The 24,052-nt window shown below is 44.2% G+C and overlaps 1 protein-coding gene across 3 annotated transcripts in view; it reads right to left on the reverse strand.

Moving 5' to 3' along the window:
* Positions 1 to 357: 357 nt before the first annotated feature.
* Positions 358 to 24,052, reverse strand: part of LOC139263449 (leucine-rich repeat transmembrane protein FLRT2) — an 82,607-nt gene continuing 58,912 nt past the window's right edge. For 2 of the 3 annotated variants that reach the window (XM_070879548.1, XM_070879550.1), the window contains 2 exons: positions 6,382 to 6,681; positions 358 to 6,012 (listed from right to left, as the gene is read on the reverse strand). In XM_070879548.1, the coding sequence (XP_070735649.1) occupies positions 3,593 to 5,572 (1,980 nt within the window). In that variant the 5' untranslated portion in view covers positions 5,573 to 6,012; positions 6,382 to 6,681 and the 3' untranslated portion in view covers positions 358 to 3,592. Of the gene's footprint in view, positions 6,013 to 6,381; positions 6,682 to 7,048; positions 7,186 to 24,052 lie in introns of those variants that run through there. The other variant, XM_070879549.1, reaches the window with a different exon arrangement.

The raw sequence follows: 24,052 nt of genomic DNA on the forward strand, positions 1-24,052 counted from the left end.
GAGTATCTCTGGAATCTGCAACCTGTCAGTATAACAAGTAAATCTGTGCATTATTATAAGTTACATCAAGTAGCCATTTTATATATAAAGCATGAGATTTCTTTTTCCCACCTTGACAAGACAAAAATATATACAAAACATAAAATGTACTGTTGCACTTTCAACGTGAGATTTTCTGATCTAGATAAGGCTAAACAGGAAAATTGAGTACAAGTGACCTTGCTCCCTTTAACTCCCCATGGTTCAGAAATGTATTTTTTCACCCATTGTAAAAAAAAAAGTTTTTTTTTTTAATTAACTTTTGCAGTAGAAAAAATATTTTGAAAGGATTTATTTTTATTACAACATTGGCTCCGAAGCAACTACGTAAAAAAATAAAAAGCTAGCAGTGCATTGCTCTGTTAAAAAATAAGGATTAACTGGTTGTTAATTGTGGTCAATAGGTCCTTGCATTTTGGATCTAAAGGAATGTACTGCATTGTATAATGTAACACTGTCCAATTCAATAAATGCTCAGTTTATTTTTCTTTTAAAAGGGGAATAAATAATCGCATGAGAGGTTATTGTGTGCTGTTCCACAAAAATGCTTACTTTCACAGACAAATTGCTTGGTCACTGTATTTGTTTAAATTACAACAAAAAAACAGCATTTGCTCATTAAAAAAAACACAATCATTTCAGTCTTTTGTATCCAGAAGTACATTAAAGTGGTAAAAAGCGGTCGTTAATTCACAAAAGGGTTACTCGTCACTTCCGTAACAATTCATAACCAAAGAGAAGACCTCAAAGGCAGCACGAACACAAAGGTCACAGGGTCATTTTTACCTGAAATTAAAATGATTCACATGATTTTTAAAAACATGTTCAACTTTCATAGCTGTTTATTGTTTCATAAAAGCTTTGTTTCTTTAATGTATTGGTAGTTTATCTGCAAAAAAAAAGAGGGGGGTGGGAATGAGAAGGTTTCAAGGATGTAACATGATTTAAATTCAAGGCACATACATGATACACCAAGAGGGTGCAAGATAATGAACTTTGGTTCCTTGCACTATGGAAAATTTGGAACAAAAAGAAAGTTAAATCAAAATATTTTGACACTGTCATTTACATAAACATGTACTGACATCTGTATTACAAAAGTAGTGGCTGATTTTAATACATTTGATTTTTAAGCATTCTTGCGGTAGGCATTTTCTTAAAAATTGAAGCTGGGTTTTGATTATTATTCTGTTCTCCTTGGATGTAATGCCTGTTTACCAGTATTGCTTATTCCCAAAACTGGCTCAACTTCAGAGCTGTCTGTTGCCAAGTGGAGCTTACAAAGAATGAACATCTCAGTGGGGGCGACATTTGTGTGGATTAATCGAATTGAATCGATTAAACGTATAATCATCAGAAACTTAAGTGAACAGCTAATCCTTCAGTTGTCATTAACATCAGTATGTCCAAGATAAGGTACTGTGTCAATATTTACCTATTATCATTCAGACATTGTACAGAATACTGTTAATACAGTGAGCTTATGATCGCCACTAAAATGGAGTCTCATTCTTCACTTAACAAGCTGTCCTTTGTGTCAGCTAAATGGGATAGTGTGGCACACAGCCCTAAGTGTTGGAGCTCTGGCAGTGACGCCATGGAATGGTACGTGGGTAAGGTTGTGCTTCTGCATGGCGAGTTCCTGATCTCGGTCATGCCATGGTGGAGTTTACACCCTCCCCTCGGGCTGCCCTCATGTACGTCCGTCTCATGTGGCTGCCAAACACAGCAGAGCTGGCAGAGGGTCAAGGGGGAGGAAGCAGATCATCCTTCTCGTGGCATGGAAGGCACAGGGAGACAGAGAGAGACAAATGGGAGAACAGAACAAATACCCTTGGTTAAAAGTATAAAAGGTAATGTTGGGGGGGGGCTCTCTGGACAGTCCATTGATGATTTGGCCGACCATCTTATAAGACCAAACCAGCCAATCTGAATGATCTGGGTATGAGTCATTCGGTGCAACAGCAACATGTCTCTGTGAAAGGTATCATCTGCACGCTAAACTAAGAAGTGGTGCCATTTTTGTGAAAACGCAATGTAGCTAAACATTCAGGTAATTGTTCCAACAATTAATTGGTGTATCTGATTATAAAAATAATTGGGCGCCACAGCTGTAGCCCATTCATCTGTGCGAAAAGTGTGAAATGTAACAAATGGCTTCCATTTGAACGGAGGAGGTGCAAAAGTTTCACATTACCTGTGAGGACCCTATGGAATGCTGATCAGTTCATGTCATTTTATTACAATTTCGATCTTCCCATATGATTATTTTCATAGGCACCGAGTTGGTCAGGGAACTGTCATCCTAATTCTCCATTGTTGTCATGGTTAGGTAGCTCGGGGCCAAAGTGCTCTTAACCTCTTTTCTAAATGTTCCTCAAAAAACTACCTAATCTCCAAAAAAATCACAAACGTTTAACAAATCAAAAATGAGGAGTGTGCACTCTTTGAATGAATTACTTTATGTTATTTGAGAATAAACCTTTAATTTCCATTAATCGACAACTGTGCTATAAGCTGCCCTTGCAGCAAAGGCATTCCACGTGAATTTGCTCCTCGTTATTATGAATCTACCATGTTCTTCAAATGTATTACATATTGACATTTGCAGAGTTCGAATTCTAACAAACTGTGTGATGTAATCATTGTTTGGGTAAATCTAATCACAGCATTAAATAAAAAGGAAGGTTGGAGCTTATCTGGAGTTTTAAGGAGATCGCTGCTATAAGCCAATTCACATTATATAGTACGTACAGTGTACGGTAAGTACTGGTCAGTAAATTGAAGCATCAGATTAAGCTCCTGAAGTGGCTTATTACATAGATGTGTGAAGTGGATTTCAGTCATGGAGACCAGAGGGTCCCAGGTTCAACTTCCAGTCCGGGCTGAATTACTTGGTCCTAGCCGGGCCATAAGTTAGGGTGCTGAAAATGGCCACAGTGCTCCTGGATGAAAGATGGAGGAGAAAAAGATCATCTAAAGTTACCACTCCTGATTGCTATGCAGTGACCCCTGCTGGAATGCAGGTGGATGTCAAGCTCAGCTGTACTGCCCTTCGAGGCCGTATGCCAGCACTCACATTTTAGGCCTGAAGGGGCAAGGTACGGGTATATAGCACAGCAAAATGCAAACGCCTGCAAGAAAGGAAGGTGAGAAAACCGGGGGGGGAGCTGTGGGGGAGAAGGAAGTGGAAAGATCAGACTGTTAGTCTTTGTTGATTTCTAAATTAAGTGTCAGTGTGACTGTTCAGAAGATGTTTTAAACCCCAATTGTGAAGCTATGTCATTAAATGCCACCATATGGTAAAAAAAAACATTTCATTTATGAACATAGGCCTTGATTGTACAGCAACAACTATACATCTTACTTAATTTTTTTTTAAATCACTTGACTGCATTACAAAATTGTTGCTACTTATTTTTTGTAATAGAAAAGATAGCAATTTTTTTTACACTGTATAAATTACACAGTCGGCAGACGCAATCTGTCTGGACAATATTTCACAAATATATTCTAGAAAGTCCTATAACTGAAGGGTCTTTGCACTGCGTGGTCATGTGTGACATTGTTCCAAATCTGGAGCCCCACTCGTACAGTATCTGCTGTTGCTTCTGGTGTGGCAGTCTGTATAACTAATCGCTCCATTTGGAGGATATATCGACTGCAGTCTAAAATCCTCCTTAAGCATTTGTTCATTATTTAGCGAGACTATGTGAAAACTGGTCTCAGTCATTTCAAGAATTGTGTTATCCTTTTTTGTCCCAGCCTCGCAGTAGTCGTCTTTCCTCCGACCACGATTGTACTTCCACGAGTGTGAATTGTATTTCCCCTTTTTGTGCATGTGCCAGCAGAAAATGCTGAGCAGGGCAACCAGCACAATGATCACCGCGCCCCCTATCAGCCCCGCCAACAGTAAAGGGGAGTTCAGGTCCTGCTGGGTCGCCTGTTCGGGACTCGAGGCCATGTTAGTATTAAAAGACGACGACTTTGTGGTGACTTCCGAGCAAGCTGTATCATCCTCGGGGTGAAAGTTATTCGAGGCGTCCAGCAGGACCATGCAAATCCTGTAGGTGGATTTGGGCTCCAAGTTCAGCACGCTCAGCTGCTCCGTGTCCCCGCTAACTATCCTTTCGTGCACAATGCCACCGACTGAACTGTGGCCTAGTTTTACCCACGTGATTCTGTATTTGGTCACCGCAAAGATGGCCAGCCAACTGATTTGAATGCACGTGTCATTCACAAACTGAACAGTCATTCGCAATTGGCCAACTGGCAAAGAGTCTGTGAATTCTTTGTCTCCCGTAGGCACAAGAGCAGTCGACCCCGGTGCGAAGGGAAGAATGGAAGAGTTGGCAGCAGGAATAAAAGTAGTAGAAATGACAGTAGCCACGACAGAAGGCAGGGGGGCAGGGGGGAGGGGTGTGCCGTGGGGGGCAGCGGTAGCAGTTGGACAGGATACTAGATTTATATTCAGATCTCTTATAGCCATTCCTCTGACTTTGTCGGGCCCCTGACACATCAGCCCACGCACATTGATAGAAAATGAAAGTGACTGCAGCCATTTGGTCACCCATTTTATGTTGCAGTCGCAATACCAGGGATTATTCCTCAAAAGAATCTGTTTCAAACTGGTCATACCATCGAATGCACCTTTCACCAGCCTCCGGAGCTGGTTGCTGGAAAGATCCAGCCTCTCGAGCTGTTTCAGTTGCGTGAAGGCGGTGACTGGAATCTGACTGATTTGGTTCTCCTGCAAACTGAGTTTCACCAAATTGCCACCTGGAAGGTTCGGCGGGGGCACGGTGAGAGAATTCCGCACCAGCGAGAGCTCCGTTAGCTTCGCCAGCTGCTCCAGGGCACCCTCAGAAATTCCGTTGTCGGTCAGGAGGTTCCCATCCAAGACCAAGCGCTGAAGAAGAGTCAGATTGCGAAAGGATAGCTCGGACACAATGGATATCCGGTTCTCGTCTAGCCGCAGCTCCTCCAGCCCCAAGGGTAGCCCAATCGGCACGCTGCTCAAGTGGTTCCTGGACAGGAACAGCAGCTTAAGGTTGGCAGCTTCTCGGAAAGCGCCATCCTCGATGCCAACGGTAGAGATGGAGTTGTCATCCAGATGGAGCTTTTCAAGTTTTTGCAACTGGCTGAGGGCTTCCCTGGAGACGGTCTGGATATTATTCTCCTGCAAGTGGAGCTCCTTCATGTTTTTTGGTAGATTCACAGGGAACTCATCCAGTTCATTGCCGTACAAGTACACTGTTTGAACAGAGAGCACATTTCGCAAGTCAAGAGGAAATCCAGCATTGTTGATGATGTTGTTTTGGAGGTAGAGAATAACGGCGCCCTCTGGTATCCCAGCAGGCACTGATGTCAAGCCACGGTCATTACAGTAAACAAATTTCTTATCACAACGACACTCCGAAGGACAAAAATCTGCCCCAGTTATTTGTGCGCTCAGTCCCAATAGAAGCATAATCCATAAATGCAATAAAGTAATCCAGTCCATGAAACAGACTCTGGTCCGTGACACTCCCATCACTCTAACAATTAAGGAATTCTAAATTGTAAAACAGCAGGCGGTTAAAAAATCCACAAAGCCAGTGACAGCTCCTGTGAATGTAAAGCCGGTATTTGCTTCATCCAAACGCTTGGGAGGAGAAACGGTATATGTGCCTGGTGAGAATAATCCTTGCGTGCGGTTTTTTTTATGCCTTAATAGAGGAAGCAGCAATTTGTTAACTAGAGTCACTCGCTGCAAATTTTTCCATCTAAACCAGGACACTCGGTGATAACTAAAGCACATCACATACTGCTTTCGCTGGTGATTGGCAATTTGAAATCGCACATATACACGCACGCACACAGCCCAGCCGCACCATTCAGTGGGTTTATTAAATCTGGAGTCCCTTCGTCACACACTGCTGCTCCAAGTCAGAACGGGGGTGTCATCTCAGCTCGCCTGGTACATCTAGAATCCTATTCCATTAAAAGAAAACACACACAAGAAATAAATGAGCAGTTCATTTGGATTCACATACTCTCGGAGCAGCATTTTTCAACCTAGAGCTGCCTCTGCTGGAGAAATCTATGGGCTGTCACTATACCATTAACTGCCTTCAGCTTACTCCATGCCAGTTAATAAAATAAGACTATTAAAAACCCAGTACTGAAGAGAAAGAGAGCAAACACCAACACAACCCTGAGACTGCTTAAGCTTTAAGTGGTGACTGTGATCATTGGTATTGGTGATGGATATGACCATCAGATAATAAAAAATTTAAATCAGGTTGCAATATAAATTTTTGACTGTTTTTTTTAAAGAAATGAAACAGAATTTACAACCACCTTTACGTTGCTGTCCGATTCTGTGTCTCGGTCATCCTCTGCCTCTGCTCTCCTTCACGGTTTTGCTGGTTTGATGGCTAATCTTGCTTTAGACAGTGTAGCACAGTTCCAGTAGTTGGTGTGCAGGTTGACTTGTACTCCACTCGGCTTCTGTCATCACCGAACAGCGTCTCTGCTCAGCCCAGCGGAAGGCTCTGCTTCACCAGTCTGACCATGCTTTGATTCTCTCTCTCTCTTCCTTTTTAGCTCTCCTCAAAGCACCGGAGCCCCTCAAGTGTCGCCTCTGCCGCGGTCCCGCTTCTAGAGACGAGAGGGTGTATGCGTTAGGCAACAACCACACAATCCACAGCCACTTATTACTCTTTCTGTGCCCCAGTCTGTATTCCTAGTTCACACAGTGATATGCCTGTAATGATGAGTCTGACCAGACTGTTTATTGCTAATGTAAGTCTTCCCTTTTCCTCTTAAAACCCCTGGGAGATGTTTACAGTAATGAATTCAGCTGATAGCGATTCTCTCTCTCTCTCTCTCACACACACACACACAGACCCTCCCCTCTCTCTCTCTCTCTCTTCATGTGAGGAAGGTTTCTCCGCTCCAGCAACAAAGCTTCCCCTGGCAGCAGCCGAATGCCCGAGCTCTTCAATACCTCTCTGTCCAGTCCTACCTTTGACAAACTGTGGAGTTGTTCGATAAACCCGTCACTTTTGCTGGTATTATATTGTATCTCCCCGGCTCCCCTCTTCTCCTTTCTTTCCTCTGGCAAAAGTGCCAGTAAAAGCCCCCTTTCAGTTTTGCCTGACCTTCAGCTTGCCTAGAAATATAATGAGCCCCAGCAGTAAAATAGCCAATGGGACTATTTACAATATGGCTCCAGCTGGACAATCTTTCTTTTAAATTACAAACTTAAGAGTTGCGCAAGGCTTCTTCGGCAGCCAGCTACAATCTGACGCTCCCTGAACTGGTAACACACGAAAGTATTAAACGGATGCTTGCAGTTAACCCCCTGCGCCCCCACAACAAAAAGTTGATTGTGAATTGGCCGATTGATTTGCCTTTATCAATCGCTGATCATTATTCAGCAGAGGACGCGGGGGCTGCTGGCCGATTGCAATGCAGCGGGGGACTATTATTCGCCAGCCTGTACAGAAAGCATTCATTGTGATCAAATCAAGCATTTAGCGGTGTTTCATTTCTCAAGGACTTGACCGGGTGATACTTATTGCATGTGGCCCGAAAGATCGCCTTGCACTTTTAAGTGCACAACAGGAAAATATCCAACAGTTCCCCCACAAATGTCCTCGTCTCTGACCCCTTTCGTGGTCACGGGAAGGCTCTGGCACTGTCTCCTTATTATAAGTCATTCCCGGGCTGGTTATTCGGCGAGCTCCATTAATCGAGAGGAATCTTAATTTTTCCTGTATCGTTTGGACGTATTTGTTCAAATATTTAAATTCCATGCAAGCGAAAGGTTAGATCAGCCTTCAGAACTGCAGGGGACATTTGTGCCTTTTCAATATGCATTTCTCACAACATAATATGCAGCAGCTTTTAAGAAAGTGCTGTAGCCTGAAAGTGAACCATGCTTAACATCCTATATCACCTGAAGGGATGACAATAAACTCGCGAGTTGCTGTCCTCGGGGTGAGATCCCAGTGACTGGAGCAGTTCTCCAACCTCGCACGAGAACAGCGGGATTCTTGCCACGTAAACGCCTCGAATCTCCGCTTTAGTTATTTTGTTCCTGCTTATTCCAGATTAGGGACACATTTAAACTCCCTATCCGTCGCCCTTGCAAGTGTCTTCCGGTACAAATGCGTGCAGCCTGTTTTTTTTGAAAAGAACCCCCTGTCAAGGCAGCAGGGCAGCGCTAGGGTTAACGTGTTGTGCACACCGTTGACAAGTGACAGAGGCAGATGCTGGGCTGTGCCTGCCTGGCCGCACATGCAGCAGGTTGTAGCAAGGTGGCAGTACTGCACAGGGAGAGCCGGCCAGTCACTTGTGCACCCAACTGGCTCCAACCGAAGGCGCTGCAAACCGCAGCTGTCGTAATGATTTGAATCTTATCAACCAACCAAACACACAAAAAAAAAATACATTGACATGCCGCACACACAGAGAGACAACGTGCCTAAGAACAGAAGTGCTTAATAAGCACGATCAAACACCGAGACTTGATTGTGAGAGAGGGAAAAGGCATAAAGGAGAGAGGGGGTAGATCTCATTGATAATATTGATAGTTCGTTTTTTAAATAAAGATGTTGGTGAATTTAGTGTGGCGATTCTAATATGCACTTAGGTGTGAAAATGCCTCTTTAAGGGTTAATAATGTTTTTGTTTTACAAAGCCAGGTTGCTTCGTGGAGAGATTCACTGTTTAATTTGTGCTCCACCTCTGGCTGGCGATGCTGAATCTTCTTCTGCACTAGAAGCACCAGCCCGAAGGCAGTTTCCCTGTGTTAGAATCGGAATACAATAAAAGAGTAGTCATATAGAATCACAGGACTATAATGGAGATCACACGCCGCATGTGTTCAGCGAGGCACTGGTTTGCGAGCAGGACGGTCTCAGGGCGCTGAGGGGGAAAACATGCTCCGATTGAAGTCTGCGCGGACTGACGCGGCTAAAAGTGTTGTTTGCTGAAGATTTATTCTCCCTTTCCCAGGCTGCTTCCTGACGCCAAGCAGGCTGGAGTAGCTGGATACTGAGGCTCACAAGTGACTGGCACATGTCACTGTCCCCAAGCTCACTGTGTCGCTGGAGTTGCGACTCTGGGGCGCGATCTTCCGCAGATCACCTCCTTCCCAAGTGTTGCTTGATCGAGCTGCCTTGTCTCCTACCCAACGGCGGATTGAGGTAACACACGGCCCTTGCACTCAGAGACAACGCGTCTCCCTGACTGGGAAGGACGCCTTTTGCTTTTAAGCCAAAAAAAATAAGAATGTTTGTTTTTAAAATGAGGTCTGGGTTACTTTTTCGGGAACTTTTTTTTGTGCATTGAATCAGCCGAGGTGTGATTTCCCCGAAACTCCAGTCTTGGAGTCACATATCGGTCGGCGGAAAAGCTCATCTTGCAACAGATGTGGCGTCTGCTGCAAGGAGCGTGTTTGCAAGGCAGGGGAAGGCTGGTACTATCAATTTAGTTTTGTAACAGGCTGATAGATGTTCTATCCACCAGGACGTTATCCAGACAAGCTGCCTGACAGGAGTAGGCACAGATAGCACAGCATTTGAGTGCAGAATGTGACATGGCTACCATGCCCCCCCCCCAAATTTTAATGACCTCATGGGGACAGCTTCGGTAAGCCTCCTAACTGATACCTCTTACTACTCTCTCCTTATCTGAGGAGGAATTTCTTGCCTTCGAGGTGGTGCAATGAAGGTTCACTAGATTGATCCCTGGAATGAGAGAGTTGTCCTACGAGGAGAGATTCAGTAGTGTGGGCCTATACTCTCTGGAGTTTAGAAGAATGTGAGGTGATCTCATTGAAACATATAAAGATTCTGAGGGGGTTTGACAAGGTAGATGCTGAGAGGTTGTGTCCTAGAATCTAGAACTAGGGGACATAGTCTCAGGATGAGGGGTCAGCCATTTAAGACTGAGGTGAGGAGGAATTTCTTCACTCAGAGGTTGTGAATCTTTGGAATTATCTCCCTGAAAGAACTGTGGCTGCTGAATCATTGAGTATATTCAAGGCTGAAATCGATAGATTTTTGAATATTAGGGGAATCAAGGGACATGGGGATCGGGCAAGGAAGTAGAGTTAAGTTCTAAAATCAGTTATGATCTTATTGAATGGTGGAGCAGGCGCGATGGGTCATATGGCCAACTCCTGCTTCTAATTCTTATGTTCTTAGTCTGGCACTATCTCTTGCCCCAGCACTCACTAACCCTTCTCTCCCTCGATTTCCATCAGTCTCTCCCAATCCCTGCAGCACATTTCACTCCATCTCCTTTGCCTCCTACTGCAGCCGTCTGCACCTGCTACTCTCCTCCTTATTACTTCCTTCACACGCCAGCAACACTATTCTATCTTGACAAGCAGGGCCTCAAAACCTCTGGCTCCTCTAAGATCGACACACTTCCCTTCTTTCCTGCAGGGCAGCCTCACACATGATAACAGGGAGCAGGGCATCCCAGGAGGAGGGCCATGCTTCATCCATGTGCTGTCCCCACCTGAAGACCGGGTGTGGCGCATCATAAGAACATAAGAATTAGGAACAGGAGTAGGCCATCTAGCCCCTTGAGCCTGCTCCGCCATTCAACAAGATCATGGCTGATCTGGCCGTGGACTCAGCTCCACTTACCCGCCCGCTCCCCATAACCCTTAATTCCCTTATTGGTTAAAAATCTATCGATCTGTGACTTGAATACATTCAATGAACTAGCCTCAACTGCTTCCTTGGGCAAATAATTCCACAGATTCACAACCCTCTGGGAGAAGAAATTCCTTCTCAACTCGGTTTTAAATTGGCCGCCCCGTATTTTGAGGCTGTGCCCCCTAGTTCTAGTCTCCCGGACCAGTGGAAATAACCTCTCTGCCTCTATCTTGTCTATCCCTTTCATTATTTTAAATGTTTCTATAAGATCATCCCTCATCCTTCTGAACTCCAACGAGTAAAGACCCAGTCTACTCAATCTATCATCATAAGGTAACCCCCTCATCTCCGGAATCAGCCTAGTGAATCGTCTCTGTACCCCCTCCAAAGCTAGTATATCCTTCCTCAAGTAAGGTGACCAAAACTGCATGCAGTACTCCAGGTGCGGCCTCACCAATACCCTGTACAGTTGCAGAAGGACCTCCCTGCTTTTGTACTCCATCCCTCTCGCAATGAAGGCCAACATTCCATTCGCCTTCCTGATTACCTGCTGCACCTGCAAACTAACTTTTTTGGGATTCATGCACAAGGACCCCCAAGGTCCCTCTGTTCCGCAGCATGTTGTAATTTCTCCCCATTCAAATAATATTCCCTTTTACTGTTTTTTTTCCCAAGGTGGATGACCTCACATTTTCCGACATTGTATTCCATCTGCCAAATCTTAGCCCATTCGTTTCACCTACTAAATCTCTTTGCAGCCTCTCTGTGTCCTCTACACAACCCGCTTTCCCACTAATCTTTGTGTCATCTGCAAATGTTGTTACACTACACTCTGTCCCCTCTTCCAGGTCATCTATGTATATTATAAACAATTGTGGTCCCAGCACCGATCCCTGTGGCACACCACTAACCACCGATTTCCAACCCGAAAAGGACCCATTTATCCCGACTCTCTGCTTTCTGTTAGCCAGCCAATTCTCGATCCATGCCAATACATTTCCTCTGACTCCGCGTACCTTCATCTTCTGCAGTAATCTTTTGTGTGGCACCTTATCGAATGCCTTTTGAAAATCTAAATACACCACATCCATCGGTACACCTCTATCCACCATGCTCGTTATATCCTCAAAGAATTCCAGTAAACTAGTTAAACAAGATTTCCCCTTCATGAATCCATTCTGCGTCTGCTTGATTGCACTATTCCTATCTAGATGTCCAGCTATTTCTTCCTTAATGATAGTTTCAAGCATTTTCCCCACTACAGATGTTAAACTAACTGGCCTATAGTTACCTGCCTTTTGTCTGCCCCCTTTTTTTAAACAGAGGCGTTACATTAGCTGCTTTCCAATCCGCTGGTACCTCCCCAGAGTCCAGAGAATTTTGGTAGATTATAACGAATGCATCTGCTATAACTTCTGCCATCTCTTTTAATACCCTGGGATGCATTTCATCAGGACCAGGAGACTTGTCTACCTTGAGTCCCATTAGCCTGTCCAGCACTAACCCCCTAGTGATAGTGATTGTCTCAAGGTCCTCCCTTCCCATATTCCTGTGACCAGCAATTTTTGGCATGGGTTTTGTGTCTTCCACTGTGAAGACCGAAGCAAAATAATTGTTTAAGGTCTCAACCATTTCCACATTTCCCATTATTAAATCCCCCTTCTCATCTTCTAAGGGACCAACATTTACTTTAGTCACTCTTTTCTGTTTTATATATCTGTAAAAGCTTCTCCTATCCGTTTTTATGTTTTGCGCAAGTTTACCTTCGTTATCTATCTTTCCTTTCTTTATTGCTTTCTTCATCATTCTTTGCTGTCCTTTAAAATATTCCCAATCTTCTAGTTTCCCACGAACCTTGGCCACCTTATATGCATTGGTTTTTAATTTGATACTCTTTATTTCCTTGGTTATCCACGGCTGGTTATCCCTTCTTTTCACTGGAATATATTTTTGTTGAGCACTATGAAAGAGCTCCTTAAAAGTCCTCCCCTGTTCCTCAATTGTGCCATCGTTTAGTCTGTGTTTCCAGTCTACTTTAGCCAACTCTGCCCTCATCCCACTTTTGTCCCCTTTGTTTTAGCATAGTACGCTTGTTTGAGACACTACTTCCTCACCCTCGATCTGTATTACAAATTCAACCATACTGTGATCACTCATTCCGAGAGGATCTTTTACTAGAAGATCGTTTATTATTCCTGTCTCATTACACAGGACAGATCTAAGATAGCTTGCTCCCTTGTAGCTTCTGTAACATACTGTTCTAAGAAACAATCCCGTATGCATTCTATGAATTCCTCCTCCAGGCTACCCCGTGCGATTTGATTTGACCAAATCGATATGTAGGTTAAAATTCCCCATGATTACTGCCGTTCCTTTTTCACATGCCTCCATTATTCCCTTGATTATTGCCCGCCCCACCATGAAGTTATTATTTGGGGGCCTATAAACTACATCCACCAGTGACTTTTTCCCCTTACTATCTCTAATCTCCACCCACAATGATTCAACATTTTGTTCATTAGAGCCAATATCGTCTATCAGAACTGGCCTTATATCATTCTTTATTAACAGAGCTACCCCACCTCCTTTCCCTTCTTGTCTATCTTTCCGAATCGTCAGATACCCCTGTATGTTTAATTCCCAGTCTTGGCCACCCTGCAACCACGTTTCTGTAATGGCCACCAAATCATACCCATTTGTAATGATTTGTGCCGTCAACTCATTTACTTTATTTCGAATGCTGCTTGCGTTTAGGTAGAGTGTTTTAATACTAGTTTTTAAACCATGATTTTTAGTTTTGACCCCTCCTGCATCTCCTTTATATTCATTCAGTGGCCCTTTTTGTTTTTTGCCTTGGGTTTCTCTGCCCTCCACTTTTACTCATCTCCTTTCTGTCTTTTGCTTTTGTCTCCTTTTTGTTTCCCTCGGTCTCCATGAATTGGTTCCCATCCCCCTGCCATATTAGTTTAACTCCTCCCCAACAGTACTAGCAAACACTCCTCCTAGGACATTGGTTCCGGTCCTGCCCAGGTGCAGACCGTCCGGTTTGTACTGGTCCTACCTCCCCCAGAACCGGTTCCAATGCCCCAGGAATTTGAATCCCTCCCTGCTGCACCACTGCTCAAGCCACGTATTCATCTGAGCTATCCTGCGATTCCTACTCTGACTAGCACGTGGCACTGGTAGCAATCCTGAGATTACTTCTTTTGAGGTCCTATGTTTTAATTTAGCTCCTAGCTAAATGAACATTTGGCGTGTCAGGAGTGTGACATTTTGCGAGTCTGGAGATGTCCTGCAGGGTTTTAAATCATCGTTCTTTCCTTCCCTTCTCATGTAAATGCTATCCTTATACATGATGCACGACACGTGGCTACTGCTTTCAGAAACCTACCATCTGTCTCTGCTTAGCCGTGCCACTAAATGCTAACTCTTGTCCCTTTTTTTCCATTTTAGCTCCAGGAGTTCCAATCAGTCCTCAGGATGCAGAAGAGGAAGACAACGAGGGCAGCACTCAACCTTACACACAGACACTAGCACTGAGACTGGCATTGCGCACATAAATAAATGAATGAACTCGCATTTGCATAACACCTTTTACAACTTAAAGATGTCCCAAAGCACTTTACAGCCAGTTAAGTGATTTTTGAAGTGTGGTCACTGTTGTAACATAGGAAACGCATCAGCCAATTGCACACAGTAAAGTTCCACAAACAGCAATGTGTTAATAACCAGATCATTATTTTTAGTGATGTTTGTTGAGGGATAAATATTGGCCAGGACACCGGGGAGAACGCTCCTGCTCTTCTTTGAAATCATGCCATGTGATTTTTTTTACGTCCAGCTGAGAGGGCAGACGGAGCCTCAGTTTAACGCGTCATCCAAAAGACGACATTTCCGACAGTGAAGCTTTATCTCAATACTACACTGGAGTGTCAGCCAAGACTTTGTGCTCAGGCTTCTGGAGTGGGAATTGAACCCAGAACCTTCTGACTGAGATGTGAGGGCTACCACTGAGCCACAGCTGGTGCAGTTAAGAGGGTTGGCTAGAGAGGTCTGCACATGGGGATGCACCTCGAACGGGTGCGTGGGAGAAAAGGCAAAGGATAGGACGGCTCAGGAAGCAGCTGGCCGGAGGGAGAGATGAAGGCATCAAGGTCCCACCATACATAAGAAGACTGATGGCAATTCTAGGTGTACTGGGCCATGTGCGAGCGAGCTTGTGCACAATGTGGGAGAGCATGGCGGAGTCAAGCTCCAACTTGTGTGCAGTCTTTGTGCCAGCCTGTTAACGGGTGCCCTTGTTGGTGCCAGACAGTCAGCTGGGACACACTGCCCCAGCCAAAGTGAAGTACCAGTAGTCTGCAGCTGGGTCGTCAACAGCCTTGAGGTCATCTACCACGGCCATCTCACATACCCTGACCAGAAGTTCAACAGAATTTGTAGCTACAGTTGACATCCCTTCACTTTAAATATATGAAAGTCTAAAATGGGGTTCAAGTGTTGAACATACGATATTTATTTTCTAGGGGGTCTGAGAAAAACATTGACTACTTTGATTCATTTTCTAGTCTTTTAGAATCTGCAATGAACGTGGGCATTGCATTTTCTTAAACTAAAAACCAAGAAACATTTTTAAAATACCCACCTACAAGTAGCAACAGAAAATCAAGTACTAGTTTTAATTCATTTTCTTAAAAAAACAATTGCCCAACAAGTAGAGGATTCAAACCCACTTTTATCGATCATAAAATCATTCCAGTCAGGATGCAGGTAACACTATTAGAATTATAACCATCCTTCCAAATGTGAGGTCCCTTCCCCAAATGGTGGTGCATTTCCAGGTGTCTGGGAAATGCTCCGATGGAAAATTTTGAACTTTTACATTAGAAATCATGCATCTTTATTAAATTTGAACACTTCTTTACTTTACAAGTGGTAGATTTTTGATCTTCAAATAGGAACACAAAATGACATTTGGGTTTTCAACAGATCAACCAGGTGCAATTTCATTGACTATAAAACACTTTGTCCAGTGGTCGTGAAATGGATGAAAATGTTCCTTTTCTTTTTTTCCCTAAAGTACCCATCTCTCTCCAAAACATATCTGCCAGCTTCCTTCTCCCTGTAAAATTGCTATTTATAACTTACCTTCTCCTACAGCATTGATCCCAACTTCTCAAACCTCTCTTCCCCAACCACTGCTCTTGACATCTGCTTTTTCTCGCTCATTCACTTTTGCTCTCTCTCTCTTATCCCCCAAAATCCTGTTCACATATTCTCCACTCCAAAGCACTTCTCCTCTCCCTGTTCACCCTCTGTACTGTTCCAAATTTCTTTCACCCCCAAAAGTGCTGCTCCAACTTCTGCAACCCCTGTCAATAAGCTCCTCAGTTTCTCCCCCCAAAAAGCAGTGCTTTTTGGCTTTCTCGTTCTCCATTCCACCACATTGCTGCTTTTTCCCTTCAGCTCCAACAATTCTATCTACTGGTGCCCTGACATTGACCATGCTGTACACTGTGAGCCAGAATTCCCAATTCTGGGAGAACTTTCACCGACATTACAGAGCGCTGGAAAGCATTAGCAGGAAGGCCGGTGGCTGGGAGCTCAGCAGTGTCATGTATCTTACATTATTATATATAACTGTATCCTAACATGCTATACATGACTGTAATAAGATATGACCTGTAACCAACAGCATACCTTACCACCAGGGGTGCACTTGCAAGAGACAGGTATATAAGGCGAGGTCTCAGGCAAGTGCAGCATTCCAGAGCTGTGAAATAAAGGTGCAGGTCCAGAGTGACCTTGACTTCACTACATGCCTTGTGTGAATCTGTACTGAGGGGACAGGACTTTACAGTGGCGACGAGTTACGGGATTACAGAATCCACAGAATGGCGAACAACAGATCGGATGAAAAGTACAATGCGGGAGACAATTGGGAGGACTTTATAGAAAGGCTTCAGCCAAGATTTGTAACCAAAGACTGGTTATGTAACGATAAGGCAGACAAGAGAAGAGCCCATCTCTTGACCAGCTGTGGCTCGAAAACATACGCTTTAATGAAGGATCTGTTGGCATCCGAGAAACCAGCAAGCAAGTCGTTTGAAGAATTGAGCACACTGGTAAGAGACCACCTGAAGCCAGCGAGCAGCCTACACATGGCCAGACACAGGTTCTACAACTACAGACGCTGTGTGGGCCAGAGCATACCCGACTTCGTGGCGGACCTTCGGAGGTTGGCTAGTTTATGTGAGTTCTCCGATGAACTGAGGAGAGAAATGCTGAGAGACTTTTTTATTGAAGGTATAGGCCACGCAGGCATATTCCGAAAGCTCATAGCGACCAAGAAACTGACCTTAGAGGCAGCAGCACTGGTTGCACAGACATTCTTGGTAGGGGAAGAAGAAACGAGGTTGATTTACAATGCAGGTACGACAACTAATGAAATATCGGAACAAGAAGTTCACAGCACTAAACAAGCTGCTACCCCCACACACAGACAAAACCGGGAGAACAGGCTCTCGACAGCAGGATCCGTACGAATCTGTGGGGACTACAAATCTACCATAAACAGAATCTCCCTACAGGACCAGTACCCGCTGCCCAGAGCAGAGGACTTATTTGCCACATTGGCTGGAGGTAAACTTTTCTCAAAATTAGACCTCACATCTGCGTATGTGACGCAAGAATTGACCGAGGAATCCAAGCTACTCACCACCATCAACACACATCGAGGCCTTTTCATGTACAATCGATGCCCCTTCGGCATCAGGTTGGCAGCTGCCATATTCCAGCGCAACATGGAGAATCTGCTCAAGTCCATCCCAGAGACGGTTGTATTTCAAGACGACATACTTATCACGGGCAGGGACACCGACTCCCATCTCCGTAATTTGGAGGAAGTACTAAAGCGGTTGGATCGGGTAGGCCTACGAGTCAAGAAATCCAAGTGCCTGTTTCTCGCACCCGAAGTTGAATTTTTGGGCAGAAGGATTGCCGCTGATGGAATCCGCCCAGCAGAGTCCAAAACAGAAGCAATTCGCCTGGCACCCAGGCCCCGGAATGTCTCAGATGCGCGCCTTTCTCGGGCTACTCAATTACTTTGGGAACTTTATGCAGAACTTAAGCACGCTGCTGGAGCCTCTCCACGTGCTACTCAGGAAGGGGTGCGATTGGTTTTGGGGGGACGCCCAGGAACGCGCCTTCAATAAGGCACGCAACCTTCTGTGCTCCAACAGTGTTTTGACTTTCTTTGATCCAGGTAAAAAGCTAGTTCTCACATGCGATGCATCAGCGTATGGAGTCGGGTGCATTTTGCAACATGTCAATAGTGCGGGCAATTACAACCCATAGCTTATGCCTCCAGGTCACTTTCGCGGGCGGAGCGCGGGTACGGAATGATAGAGAAGGAGGCGCTCGCGTGCGTGTACGGTGTCAAAAAGATGCACCAATACCTTTTCGGGGCCAAGTTTGCATTAGAAACCAGCCACAAGCCCCTCACGTCCCTCCTATCAGAGAGCAAGGCAATAAACGGCAACGCCTCGGCGCGAATTCAATGGTGGGCACTCATGCTGGCGTCCTACGACTATACCATAAGTCACAGACCAGGCACAGACAACTGTGCCGACACGCTCAGCAGGCTACCCCTGGTGACCATGTGAGATACTCATGGCAATCAATGCCTTTGAGTCCATAGGTTCGCCCATGATGGCTCGCCAAATCAGAGCCTGGATGGCCAGCGACCCCACGTTATCCTTAGTAAAAAGATGTGTCCTAACCGGTGACTGGGCAGAGGCTCGCGATGCCTGCCCCGAGGAATTAAAACCCTTTCACAGGTGCATGCATGAGCTGCAAGCAGACTGCCTGATGTGGGGCAGCCGAGTAGTTATGCCTCTGCGAGGCAGAGAGGCATTTGTCCGGGAGCTCCACCGCGAGCACCGGGGGATCGTTCTCATGAAGGCCATAGCCAGATCCCATGTCTGGTGGCCTGGTATTGACACGGACTTGGAGCTCTGCGTCCGAAGGTGCACCATTGAGCCCCTGGCCCTCGCCTACCAAACCGTGGTCGCGGGTGCACGTAGACTATGCGGGCCCATTCATGGGCAAAATGTTCCTCGTAGTTGCAGATGCATTTTCAAAGTGGATCGAATGCACCATTTTAAACTCGAGCACAACCTCCACCACTGTGGAGAGCCTCGCAACCATATTTGCAACGCACAGAATCCCTGACATATTGTTCAGTGACAATGGTCCGTGCTTCACCAGCGCAGAATTCCAAGACTTTATAATTGACCACGGCATAAATCACATCAAGATGGCACCATTCAAGCCGGCCTCCAAAAGGCCAGGCGGAGAGAGCAGTGCAAATCATTAAACAAGGCAAGCTTAAAATCCAAGGTCCCATGCTGCAGGGTCACCTGTCGTGACTGCTGCTGGCATACAGATCTCAACCACACTCATTGACTGAGATCCCCCCCCCCCGCACAACTGTTGATGAAAAGGACTTTAAAAACAAGGCTCTCATTAATCCTCCCAGACATGCACGAAATCGTAGAGGCAAAGCGTTGTAAGCTGACTGAGTACCATGACAGAAATTCGAGGGGGAGATGGAATGAGATAGGGGACAAAGTATTTGTACCAGACTATGGCAGGGGTCCCAAATGGCTTGCAGGGACAGTAACGGGCAAGGAAGGAAACAGGCTACTGGTAGTACAAATGGACAAAGGCAAAACCTGCCGGAGGCATGTAGACCAAGTCAAAAGCAGATTTACCAACAACACTGCGGAACCAGAGGCAGACTACAATGTGGAACTCGCACCACACCTGGTGGACAGACAGAGGGAACAACCTGAGGAAAGGGCAATCCCAACAGACAGCCCAGGTGAGTCAACAACAATCACACCAATCGAAACAGACAGCCCAGGCGAGATACCAGCAACCACACCCAAACAAAAACAGATATCAAGGCAAACAACTGAACCACAACTCAGACACTCCACGCGAGAGCGTAGACCACCTGAGAGACTGAACCTATAAAGACAATAAGACCTTGGGGGAGGGTGATGTCATGTATCTTACATTATTATCTATAACTGTATCCTAACATGCTATACATGACTGTAATAAGATATGACCTGTAACCACCAGCATACCTTACCACCAGGGGTGCACTTGCAAGAGACAGGTATATAAGGGCAGGTCTCAGGCAAGTGCGGCATTCCAGAGCTGTGAAATAAAGGTGCAGGTCCAGAGTGACCTTGACTTCACTACATGCCTCGTGTGAATCTGTACTGAGGAGACAGGACTTTACAAGGAGCAGCAATAAATTTGGTCTGCAATTGGGGACTTGTGGATAATGGGCCCAGTACGCTGTCTCCCAGACAGTTATGAGATATACAGAGATTATACTACAAACAACAGTGCAGCTATCAATAGCTGAGACTAGTCAACAATATGAGAAGTACCATTTAACTCAGCTTATATTTGATCTTCAGCACACAAATACTAAATCCCACAGTTTTGTTTTGCACATTATTCCCTTTCTTTATGAAATGTCATGTCATGTCATATCATATCCACGGCAGATGATTACAGGCAAACTTGCTACCTGATCCCAAAGGGAACATTTTGGTATAGCTTTCCCTCAGGTGATGAGATAAGTGGGGTAGAGTCTACAACAGAGCAAGTTATATGCAATCTGTGGAAGAGCGAGCTAAATAGACCAAATGGTCTGTGACAGCAACTCCCTCCCTAAATTCCTTCACTCCTCTCCATGCTTTTAAAAGCTATCTACAAACACTTCACTTCAACTTAGCTTTTGATGACGATTATATTTTTGTTACTCCCCCCCCCCCCCACCTTCTCTTGGTTGCTGTCCATTATCTTTCCCTCTTGTACAGTATTCTGAGATGTTTTTCTTCTGATCTGAAGAGTGCAACAGAATTGCAAATCGTTGTTGTGCTGAAGTGTCAGATGTCAATTTTGTTTTGCACATTATTCCCTTTCTTTATGAAGTCTTGCCATGCCATATCATATCCACGGCAGATAGTTACAGGCAGAATTTCCACCTGATCACAAAGAGCGTACCTTTGCATAGTTTTCCCTCAGGGGATTAAGTAAATGGGGTAGAGTCCAGAGTAGAACAAGTTATCTGCAATCTGTGGAAAGAGCATGTTAAATAGGAACATAGGAACAGGAGTAGGCCCATTCAGCTCCTGTTCTGCCATTCAATGTGATTATGGCTGATCTGCGACCCAACACTAAATACCCACCTTTGCCCCAAATCCTTTAATACCTTTGGTTAACAAAAAGCTAGCAATCTCCGATTTAAAATTCACAACTGATCGAGCAGCAGTTGCCGTTTGCGGATGAGAGTGTAGAAGCGTTTCCTAATTTCACTTCTGAAAGGTCTGGCTCTAATTTTTAGACTGAGAATCCCCAACCAATGGAAATAGTTTGTCTTTACACTATCTGTTCCCCTTAAAACCTGAACATTTTGATCAGATCACCACTTAACCTTCTAAATTCTAGGGAATACAACCCTAATTTGCATAATCCCTCCTCATAATTTAACCCTTGATGTCCAGGTATCATTCTGGTAAACCTACACTGCACACTCATATATCCTTCCTAAGGTGTGGGGCCCAAAACTGCTCATAGTACTCCATGTGGTCTAACCAGGTTTTCGTACAGCTGCAGCATAGCTTCTATCCCTTTATACTCTAGTCCTCTAGCTATAAAGGCCAGCTTTCCATTAGCCTTTTTAATTATTTTCAGTACCTGTTCATGACATTTTAATGATCTATATATGTGGATTCTAAGTCTCTTTGGACCTCCACTGTTTTTAGCTTTTCATCATTTAGAAAGTACTCTGATCTATCCTTTTTAGGTCCAAAGTGGATGGCCTCATTTTTGCTTACAATGAAATCCATTTGCCACAGTTTTGCCCATTCACTTAATCTGTCAATATCCCTTTGTAGTGTTATGCTTTCATCTACACTGCCTATAATGCCACCTATCTTTCTGTCATCAGCAAATTTGGATATATGAGTTTCTATACCATCATCTAAGTCATTAATAAATATTGTGAATAGCTGAGACTCCAACATAGATCTCTGCGGGACACCATTCATCACATCCTGCCAATTTGAGTATCTACCCATTATCTCCGCTCAGCCAATTTCCTAACCAGGTCAATAATTTGCACTCAATTTTGTGGGCTTCTACCTTAGTAAACAGTCTCTTATGTAGGAATTTATCAAATTTATCAGTCACCTCTTCAGGCATGACCATGCTAGCTCTTTCTGATCAACTGAAAATTTTCGAGGTGTTCAGCCACCCTATCCTTAATTATAGACTCTAGCAATTTCCCGACAACAAATGTTAGGCTAATTGGTCTATAATTCCCTGGTTTCCCTCTCTAGCCATTCTTAAAAAGTGGCATGACATGCGCAATTTTCCAATCTATAGGAACGGTTCCTGAATCTAGAGAACTTTGGAAGATTATAGATAGGGATTCTGCAATGTCCTCACCTACTTCCCTTAAAACCCTGGGATTGAAACCATCTGGGCCTGAGGATTTGTCATTTTTTAGTGACATTATTTTCTTCATTACTGTTAATTTAGCTACGTTAATTTTATTGAGTTCCTGTCTCTGATTCAATATTCGTTTCTTTGGGATTTCCAGCATGCTATCCTCTTCTACTGTAAATACTAATGCATAGTAATTGTTCAACATGTCTGCCATTTCCCCATTTTCATTGATAATATCACAACTTTCAGTTTTTAAGAGGCCAACATTGCCCCTGACCACCTATTGTAAATGTAAAAATTCTTTTTATTGATTTTGATATTCCTTGCAAGTTTGCTTTCATTCTCATTTTCATAAATGGGCCAAATGGACTTCTCTCATTTCACGTTTTTACATCTTATATAAGTCGGCTTAACATCCAGATAGATTCTTAATTTATTTGACCTTCGCTTGCTCAGTAAATGTCAATTGCCTGCTTAGTACCAAACAGACTTGCAGTTCAACAGTTTACATTCCAGATGGACTGCACAGCCTGCCAAAGAGATAATATATTTTTCAATCAATCCCATCTGTTGATTTCAGGTCAGTTTTGTAAATTCCAATTCAATGACCCCCATCATAACTTGGGCAACTTTTCAATAGGCCAGTAAATAAAGTTATCTCAAATAAAAATAGCATTAAAAACAGAACAACTTGCATTTATATAGCGCCTTTAGCGTGGTAAAATGTCCTGAGGCGCTTTACAGGGGAGTGATCAAACACAATTCTATACCGAGCCACATAAGGAGATATTAGGACAGGTGACCAAAAGCTTGGTCAAAGAGGTAGGTTTTAAGGAGTGTCTTAAAGGAGGAGAGAGAGGCAGAAAGTTTGCGGGAGGGAATATCAGAGTTTAGGGCCGAGGCAACTAAAGGCATTGCTACCAATCATATCAGAGGAAAGCCATTGCTGGAATTTATATGTGGGAACTTTAATAATAATACTTTGGTTTTTCTCTAACCTCTAATGTGAAAGAAAATTCAATACCTATACCTTGACCTGTTACCCGTACATTAGGTCATACAGAAACAGAATTCTGATTAGAAACCAGAAAATTGACTTGAAAAATTGTCAAAACTTAAAAGAAAATCTTATCAAAGAAGGCATTATTTAGTTTCAAAAAGCTCCAGAAATTTCACACCTCAGCAAAACATCATCAACAATTAGCATTTCTGCAGCAGTCTTCAGATCAGAAGAAAAACATTTCAGGATACTGTGCAGGGTAGAGGAAAGACATTGGACAGCAACCAGGAGAAGGTGGAGGGGAAAAGGAGGGTGGAGGAAAAACAGAAATTGAATAGTCATCAAAAGCTCAGATGAAGAGGAACATTTTTAGCTAGCTTTTGAAAGTATGAAGAGGAGTGGAGAAATTTAGGGAGGGAGTTTCTGTCTCTGATCTGATAGAATCATAGAATCATGGGATGGTTACAGAACAGAAGGAGGCCATTCGGCCCATCGAGCCCGTGCCATACTCTGAAAGAGCACTTCAGCTAGACACACCTCCCCGACCCTTTCCCTGCAGCCCTACATTTTTGCTCCCTGCAGGTACTTATCCAACTCCATTTTGAAAGCAACAATTGAATCTGCATCCATCACCTTTTCAGGCAGTGAATTCCAGATCCTAACCACACGCTGCGTAAAAAAGTTTTTCCTCATGTCGCCTTTAGTTCTTCTGCCAATCACCTTAAATCTGTGTCCTCTGGTTCTGGACTTTTCTGCCAATGGGAACAGTTTTTCTCTACTCTGTCTAGACCCCTCATGATTTAGAAACATAGAAAAT

This window comes from Pristiophorus japonicus, chromosome 4, assembly GCF_044704955.1.
Source record: "Pristiophorus japonicus isolate sPriJap1 chromosome 4, sPriJap1.hap1, whole genome shotgun sequence".
In the NCBI taxonomy this organism is placed as follows: domain Eukaryota; kingdom Metazoa; phylum Chordata; class Chondrichthyes; family Pristiophoridae; genus Pristiophorus; species Pristiophorus japonicus.